This window comes from Carassius auratus, chromosome 7 (genome assembly GCF_003368295.1).
Source record: "Carassius auratus strain Wakin chromosome 7, ASM336829v1, whole genome shotgun sequence".
Lineage (NCBI taxonomy): Eukaryota > Metazoa > Chordata > Actinopteri > Cypriniformes > Cyprinidae > Carassius > Carassius auratus.
In genome coordinates this window covers 32,622,104-32,631,312 of record NC_039249.1, presented here as the reverse complement: position 1 = coordinate 32,631,312, position 9,209 = coordinate 32,622,104, and the positions used below count along the sequence as shown (strand labels likewise).

Sequence of the window (9,209 nt, the reverse complement as noted above, 5' to 3'; positions counted from 1 at the left end):
TTCTGATTTCTGATTCTGAATCAGAAGAGCCGACTCGCATCGAGTGAGAGCCAGCTGCCAGGTTTTTTTTTTTCCTTTGGCTGCTTACCTCAAGGCAGAACTTTGTTTTTATTGGTCAGCAATCGCATCGCGGCCAATCAGATGCGAGTTTATGGGATCATAACATTATGTAAAAACAGAGAGGGGGATGAAGCGGCACTCCACTAGTGATGGGAAGTTCGGATCATTTTACCGACTCAGACTTTTGAGTCTGTTCAGCAAAATGAACGAATCTTTTTTCGAGTCATTCATTCATTTTGTTCATTTTAGCAAAATGTAATACAAATTATGTTACTTCCCCAACACATCTAGTACTTAAGCAAACGTTGATCACACTACATATAATACAAAACTAAAAGGTTATGAGATACAGAAAAAAATAATAATTCTTTACCTGGGTCTTCAGTCTGTGATTAGCTCATCTCACCTCTTATTTGACAAGAAGTCTTCGGGTTTAATTCATTCCTTAACCACGTGACAGACCTATACGCGAAACCAACGCGGTCTTGAGCCATTAAGAGAATTGATTAGTTCATCTCATGAGTCTTTCGGGTCGAGTTTGACTCGTTCCTTAATCACGTGACAGACCCATGCGCTATTTCTGACATTTCTGTCACTGTGTTTTTGTTACTGTTTGTTGAGGATCTGTGGTTTGTTATTATTTTATAAATAAATAAAACCCTGTCATAAATAAAATATTGATTAATTTGTCTTTTTGACTGTCTATTGGTAAATAAACACTAGGCTATATAATAATATAATAATCAAAGCTTACAATAAAAAGTATTTATAGACTAGTTTGTTCATTTTTACTCCAGTTTTGAGTTTGCTGGTATAATAATTGCTTTTCCTAGGCAGACTTGACATATTGTTGTAATATATGTATAAGAAGATTTCTCAAAAAAGGACATAATGTCATACATTAAAAGCAAATAATATTTTGAATTTGAATTATTAATGTCAGTTTAAAACATTAAGGTTATGATAACTTCAGCTTTAACAGTTTTAACCCAGCTTCAGATCCTGGTGCGACTGCCAGTGCAGGGGCCATGTTTTGGGAAGACTTTGACGAGAGGGTAGCAAGTTTGAGCCTTCTGCTGCCTCTTCAGACCTCAGATGCTATGATGGAGATGCGGGCCAACCTTGCAGAGCCACTCTTACCCCGCACATCAGACCCTCTGGCCTGGTGGAGGAGATGTTCACCAGTATACACAAGCCTTTCTGAAGTCACAAAGACAAGACTTTGCATTGTGGCCACATCCGTGCCATCTGAAATAATTATTTCTAAAACTGGGCTGATTATCTCAGATAGAAGAACTCACAGACTCAGCCCATCCAAGGTCAGGGAGCTTGTTTTTTTTTTTAATGCAAACATGCCTTAAAGCAAGTCCTAAAAATATAGCCACAGTGTGTTATTTAATTTAAAGCTTATTTATAAAAAGACTAGCTTGTTGTGCAATATTTTTGTGAATTTAAAGGTAATTTTTATTATTATTTAAATTTATTTTGGAATAGTTGTCCTCTTTGTAACAAAGCTTGTCTGGTGCTAAATTAAACAATAAACAACAATTGAAAAGTATGTACACAGTGTTTTTTTAATGTTTATAAAGTGTCATATGTTACAAAAGTATGGTTTACACAGACAATCTGATTTAATAACTACACAATTAAACAAAAACAAACAGACAGAAAAAAAGATCAACATTTTAAGCATAACCAACTCTTTATTTCCACATTCAGTGTTATGGAAAAGTACCATCATGACAGAAATTAAAAGCAACAATTTGAAACCAGAAATGCATCACGTTACTGTAAGAGTAAATAATACTAATAATAAATAAGTACCACACACCCATTTTGTAAGGAAAGTTGTAAATGAACTAATTACTCTAGCCAATGTTGTCACATCACGGGACAAAAGAACGAACAATCCGAAGAACTGAAAGATCAATCAATTCTCTTTCCGGCTCAGAGTGCATTGGGTTTAGCGCATGGGGCTGTCACGTGATTAAAGGCCATGTTGCAGGTTAACCACCACTTTCGATTAATGGGTACATAAATCACTCAAGATATGCATATCATTTTTGAAATGGTCTTGAAAACCTATTTTTTAAGTTTTTGGTAGTAACGTTTTTTACGCAACTCGGTGATGACGTAACGTTGGGGAGAAGTCAAGGAAAGGTAGCCTCAGTCTAGTATGATGCAGCTATCATTTAGCATCGCAGCAATGAGCACTGGAGCTAGTCTACGAGCAGCAGTGCACTTTGACACTTTTTTGTGTTCTTTATATCTAGTGGCAGTGATCATGACGTTAGTTCAGATAAGTACCGGTAACCGGTAACCTTTGTCATAGTGTCAGTACCGGTAACCTTTGTCATCTAGAAATAGAAGGCATCATGCTTGCTATATGGACTTTTCTAAGCGTTTATCTCTTTCTCCGGTGAAAATGTTGTTGCAAACGTGCGTGTCGCGGTGTTTGACAGGAGCTAGAGTTGTGACGTTCGCGAACGAACCGATTCTTTTGAACGGCTCATAAACATGAACGATGGGAGCCGAGTCGCGACTGGAGAGGAGCCGTTCTTTCTATCGTTCTTTTTTCCTATGCGTGTTCATACAAAATAGCTCCTCCAGGAGACAGAACAGTTATAGGGGGAGGGGCGCACCCAGCGCAGGCCAACCCTTTATAGCGTGATGATATTAGTTATTAGTTGTGCATGCATTTACATTGCATTTTGTGTTCATTTAAAACTTATTTTAAAATCATTAAAAATGTTCTTTTGTGATACTGTACTTGTATAGAAATGTTTCACTAAAAGCTGTTTTCCACAGACATTCATTGCAGCCCACTTTGTTATTGTTCATTGACTTGAAGGGGCTGATGTCCTATTTGCAAAGTTTACAGTAGTAATAGTATGTAGTATGTAGACATTTCCATTTTATTTATTCTAATTTTATCTACTTTTAAAAAAAAAAAGTTTTCTATCAAAATGTTCTTGTGTGATAATGTTCTTGTGTGGAAGTGTTTGTAGTAAAAGCTGTTTTGCACAGAAATTCATTGCAGCCGGCTTTGTTTTTTATGTTTATTTGTGAGTAGGTATTGTATGAATAACATAAGTCAACGTAGTTTTACACACACACACACACACACACACACTTTGTACTAAAGGTAAATCAAAATAATGATGTCACTGTCTAAGCAGAGGGATTTGTGCAACCCTATGGAATATAGTCCACACATGAGAAATGAGGTAACAATCAATATTTCAGAATAATTCAAACTCGGATATTGGTGTGTGATATCTGAGCTTTAATTATTTGACTACAAATCTCACCTCATAATACCTCCCAGTGATTATTTCCAGGATAAACTGAGATGCCCCCAAGCTGGCTTCTTAAAACTGACTAAATATTTAAAAAGAGCCAAAAGAGCCATTCTTTTGAACGGCTCTTTGAAAGGAACGGATCGCGAAGATCCGGATCCCCTCAAAGAGCCATAAATCCCATCACTAACAGGAGCTTGGGTGGGTGCAGTCCCATGGAAACAATTATAAGGATAGTCATAAAAACGCTGCACATGAAAGGGGTTTCAACACACAAACCATTCATTTTTGCAAAATTATGGTAAAACAAAGGTTTACGAAAAAAAAAAAAAAAATCCTAAATTAAAAGCCATTCAGGAGTCGATAGAGCTGGCTCTTCTTTGGGAGCGGAGCAGATAGTGACTTCCCATCACTATCTGCCATAGCGAAAGTGGAGGTTTCTGTAGAATGATTACAAAAGTAACAGACGGTTTAGGTCATCTTCACTTCATCTATGACTGGAAGATAAAAGTAAAATAGCTCTTCGAGTGAGTGGATGGGTGGCTCTTAAAAGAGCCTTTGGGGTGTGTCTCGGGGTCGGACTGCTCTACTTGGAGCTGGTGTACTTGGTGACGGCCTTGGTGCCCTCGGACACGGCGTGTTTGGCCAGCTCCCCGGGCAGCAGCAGACGCACGGCGGTCTGGATCTCTCGGGAAGTGATGGTGGAGCGCTTGTTGTAGTGAGCGAGACGAGACGACTCACCGGCGATGCGCTCGAAGATGTCGTTGACGAAAGAGTTCATGATGCCCATCGCCTTCGAAGAGATCCCGGTGTCAGGATGAACCTGCTTCAGCACTTTGTACACGTAGATGGCGTAGCTCTCCTTCCTGGACTTTCTGCGCTTCTTTCCTCCTTTCGCAGCGGTCTTAGTGACGGCCTTCTTGGAGCCTTTCTTCGGCGCGGACTTTGCTGGTTCAGGCATGATGTGGTTTCCGATTCAATCTCTCAGAAATCAGTAGCGGACTGAATTCATACAGGGCTAGTTATTCACTAGTCTATGTTAATTTTGTGGGACCTTGTGGTTCCGTGTTTTTATTGGTCAGACCCATAAACTTGCATTTAATTGGACCATTCAAGTCGTTACTTAACTGGAAATAGAGCCAATCACAGGCGCTTAAATTATAGCCCCACCCACCACACCACACCACGTTTGAACGACACCTACCCGACTGGGTTGTTTGTTTCATTTCTCGCTATTTTTTTTTTTTTTTTTATGTATATATTTTGAGAAAATAAGTAGTTTTAGATAAATATCATGCACAAATTGTTTAACTATTATAAATCCATTAAGGAAATTACAAAGGAAAAATAGCCAAAAAGTATCGATTGTTTAACATTGAGTGCTTACTATTGTTCTTTTGCATTATTAACACAATTTTCATATGTAATACTGCAAAGCTGCTTTGACACAATCTTTATCGTTAAAAGCGCTATATAATCAAATATATCTTGACCTGGAGCTCGGTTGTTATAGTTTAAAGAAATTTAAAATAAAAAGCCCTTTGATTAAAATAGATTCGCCTTTATTTGCCGAAATAATTCTACGTATGTAACCTTAAACTTTAAGCCTTAAATCAGATATTCTTTCTCTTAAACGGAATAAAGAAAAGTTAATAAAACTTTTTATTTTAACGTAAACGTCTAAAATGCACTGATGCTTAAAGCATCTTTAAAAACAACAACGACCTATCAGATCCATAACACTAAACTATTTGTAACGGCTGTATAAACACTTTTCGTATAATATGCAGCACCATGAGCTCTTTAAGTGAGAGTGTGGGTGGCTCTTAAAAGAGCCGTTGGGTTTGTTCTCTGATCCGAAGCGGTTTATCCTCCGAAGCCGTACAAGGTGCGTCCCTGTCGTTTGAGCGCGTACACAACGTCCATGGCGGTGACGGTCTTTCTCTTGGCGTGCTCGGTGTAGGTGACGGCGTCGCGGATCACGTTCTCCAGGAACACCTTCAGCACACCGCGGGTCTCCTCGTAGATCAGACCGGAGATGCGCTTGACTCCGCCGCGGCGAGCTAGACGACGAATGGCGGGTTTGGTGATTCCCTGGATGTTATCGCGCAGCACCTTACGATGACGCTTAGCGCCTCCTTTCCCGAGACCTTTACCGCCTTTGCCTCTTCCAGACATGATGAGATGATCTCTATTGTACTCATACAACGGAAAGTATTACAACACAAATGCTTAAGGGAGACGTTTTACAGTTGCCTACAGGACCTAACTGAAACCAGCTGCGCGTCACATGACACCCCCCCCCCTAGATCGAGCAAGAAACAATCGATAGTTGTCCTTTGTTTCTTTTTTTCATAAAAAAAAATTGACAGATATGATTTATTAGAGCAAATTAAATTAATATTTACATATGTGCGCATTTGACGTATGTATTATGTTGTTTCCTGTGTGTGTGTGTGTGTGTGTGTGTGCCAAAAACCCCGAATCATTTTTTTATAAACAACTTCAACTTTGTTTCATTTTCTCTCAGTCTGTCAGACTGGAGCGGTACAAAAAAAACAAAAAGCTCTATTACTGTGCGTGGTGGCGGATGGTAATGCATCGCGCATCACTCAACTTGTTTGCCAACTGCCAATAAAAACTAACGAAGAAGAATATAAATCTTCTGGGGGTGTCCCCACCAAAGCTGAGTCCAAACCTACGCCAATGGGCTAATGGGTTGGAGTTTAAAAGTGTTATTAATGAGATGGAAGTTAAACCGGATCTCATATACAAGAGTCATGGCTTAAACCTAGATTTGATTTTGTTATTAAACGATATGTGAGTGAGAGAAGAGATCGAGAGGAGGGTAATGGTGTAGGGTGTATTTACTCTGATTAAGGAAGGCATGCATTATAGATCATTAGGCAAAGGTGTAGCACAAGAGTATGTTGTAGTGGAGGTATTAGTGAATGGGGAAAAGTATGTTATAATAAACTTTTATAGTCCTTGTAAGAAATTAGTGTTGCGTGAATTAGAACAAATAGAGGGTCTTAATGAAGATAGGGTGATTTGGGGAGGTTTAGAGACAGATTCTAATGGAATGGTGATGGAAGATTTGATAGATCGGAGGAGTTTGGTATGTCTGAATAATGGGGGTAGTACAAGAATAGATGTGGCTACAGGTAAAGAGTCTGTGCTGATCTAACAATGGTGTCTGATTCAATTGCATGGAGTGCTGAGTGGGAAATATTGCGACAAGATACTATTGGGAGTGATCACTATCCAATAATGATATATGTTAATGTAAATGTGAGAGGAAGTAAGGGGAATCAAGGAAATATTGGTAGATGGGGGTTTGATAAAGCGAATTGGGAAGAATTCATGAGTCTGAGTGAAGATGGATTGAAGAATATTATAGATAGATCTGTAGAAATGATAAGTGATGATATTGTTTATGCCATTAGAGCAGCAGCAAATAAATGTACCGAAGAGGAAAGGAGGTAGGAAGAATAAGATTGTGCAAGTGCAGTAAGAAGGAAAAGGAAAGCATTTAGCATAGTTAAGAAAACACATAATTTCCAAGATTTAATAGAGTATAAAAAAGCACAAGCTGAGGTAAGGAAGATTGTAAGGAAAGCTAAGAACGAGTATTGGATGGCTTATTGTGATGAAATAGGGAAGAATACACCAGTAGAGGAGGTATGGGGCATGATTAAGAAAATGAAAGGGATTCAAAAGAGTAATGGATATCCAGTTTTAAGTATGGAGGGAGAAATAGCTGTGGAGGATGGAGATAAAGTGGAAATGTTTTTAAAGGCATTTATTAATGTAAATAGCTCAGAAAATTTGACTGAACAGAAAATGAGAGAGGTTGTGATGAAGGAATATCCTGAAATAAAGAAGAAAAAAGAGGCTGAGGATAATTTGTTAGATCTATTATTTTCTATGAGTGAGTTAAAGAATGCAGTAAGAAGAATAAAACAATCTACTACAGGAATGGATGGAATTAAGTTTTTGTATGATGAAGCATTTTAGTGAAATTTCTATGGAAGTGATTTTAACATTTTATAATAGAATATGGATGGAAGGTATAATTAAGTGGAAGGAAGCACTAATTATACCTATTAAAAAGCCTAGGAAAGATCCAAGTAATCCTATAAATTATCTTCCAATAGCTTTAACTTCTCATTTATGTAAGGTAATAGAGAGAATGTTAACTGACAGATTGACTCATCATCTGAAAAAAAAAAAATGAACTGGTTTTCTTCTTATCAAAGTGGGTTCAGGTGTGGTAGAGGGACTATGGGTCCCAATAGTATTATTAGAAGATTAAATAAGAAAGGCATTTATAAATAAGGAAAGTGTCATTGCTGTTTTATTTGATATAGAAAAGGCCTATGATATGTTGTGGAAAGAGGGGTTACTAAATAAAGTTGCAGAAGATGAGTATAAAAGGAAGATTGTATAATTGGATTAAAGAGTTTTAATTGGAAGAAGTATTAGAGTAAAGATGGGTGGAGCTACAGTATATCTTCAAGTGGAATAACTGATAATGGTACACCTCAGGGCAGTGTAATTAGTCCACTTTTATTTATTATCATGATTAATGATGTTTTCTTTTTTTTTCAAGGATTGATAGAAGTCTGGGGAAATCATTGTTTGCTGATGATGGGGCTATCTGGTTTAGAGGAAAGAATATAGAGTATAACCTAAAGAAAATTCAACATGCGGCTAAATGAAGTAGAAAAGTGGTCAGGGAAAAATGGTTTTAAGTTTTCAGTGGAAAAGACAAAAGTAATAGTTTTTTACTAAAATGAGGAGGAATATGGATGTTAAGTTAAAATTATATACAAAAAATAATTAGAGCGTGTAAGTACAGTAAGATTTCTAGGAGTTTGGTTTGATAATAGAATAAATTGGAGAGAGCATATTGAATAAATGGTGGGAAGATGTAAGCGAGTTGTGAATTTAATGTATTTCAGGTCAGGAATGGGGGAGCAGATAGATTGGCTTTGAAAACTGTATATATAGTTTATAGTTTTATAACTATATATATATATATATATATATATATATATATATATATATATATATATATATATATATATATATATATTAGTAAACCCGGATAAGTTTAATTTACTTAAAAAACTTCCTGGTAACTGAGTTGTGTATTTGTGGTGCACGGTACGACGGCCAATCAACATCGATTTACATTGCAAAATTAACACATCATTCAACGTTAATCCAAGTCTCCATGACGGCCATAATTCACCCGTTGATGAAGGTAAAACGGTGAAACAACGTCACAATATCACCGTTGATCCAATTTGCTAAATCGAAAGGTAATTCTACGTTGATTCAACCCTGGTATCTGACGTTGTTTCAAGGTTGAAACGCCGACCGGGATCTAGCTCACTTTGTACATCAGCCACTGAAGATGTTTTACCGAAATAATACTGAAGTGATCAGATATACATTACTATAACTATTGTTGGTGTTAATTCAATTAAAACATCGGTCATATTAGCATTTCATGTAGTCTATCGGCTGAATAAAGGATGAGGAGCCCCGGACCTGTTTGTGCTTCAAGCTGCCCAAAACTACAGCTGTATCAAACACTGCACAAGACACTCACTGATGCTCATGCAACTAAACCACTCTCAAACTGTTTCTGAAACACACAGAGGACTATTTCGGTGTTTCTTCAACCTTTAACACTTAAATATAGCATTAGATTTACACTCGGCTCTGTTCCGTGGCTGATGCTCGCCTCGAGTTTGATCTGACCGGGGAGAAACAAACATTTCCTCGCCGCGGGTTTTAGTCTCCACAGAAAGCCAAGAACCTCTGCTTGGTGTTTGACTT

General features: G+C 37.6%; 2 protein-coding genes across 2 annotated transcripts; both read right to left on the bottom strand.

The window, feature by feature from the left end:
* Nucleotides 1–3,678: 3,678 nt before the first annotated feature.
* On the bottom strand, nucleotides 3,679–4,357 carry LOC113106529 (histone H2B). Its single transcript, XM_026268554.1, has one exon. It carries the CDS (start codon nucleotides 4,318–4,320, stop codon nucleotides 3,946–3,948), a length of 375 nt encoding a protein of 124 aa, XP_026124339.1. The 5' UTR covers nucleotides 4,321–4,357; the 3' UTR covers nucleotides 3,679–3,945.
* Nucleotides 4,358–5,178: 821 nt separating this feature from the next.
* Nucleotides 5,179–5,564, bottom strand: LOC113106625 (histone H4-like; the record flags this gene model as incomplete). The annotated part of the gene is made up of 1 exon (XM_026268725.1): nucleotides 5,179–5,564. A coding segment is annotated over one exon (339 nt), but the record flags the coding sequence as incomplete, so codon positions are not given.
* Nucleotides 5,565–9,209: the final 3,645 nt, after the last annotated feature.

Bases quoted from the DNA above. Each gene is read 5' to 3' on its own strand.
- LOC113106529 (XM_026268554.1), bottom strand. From the start codon at position 4,320: ATGCCTGAACCAGCAAAGTCCGCGCCGAAGAAAGGCTCCAAGAAGGCC.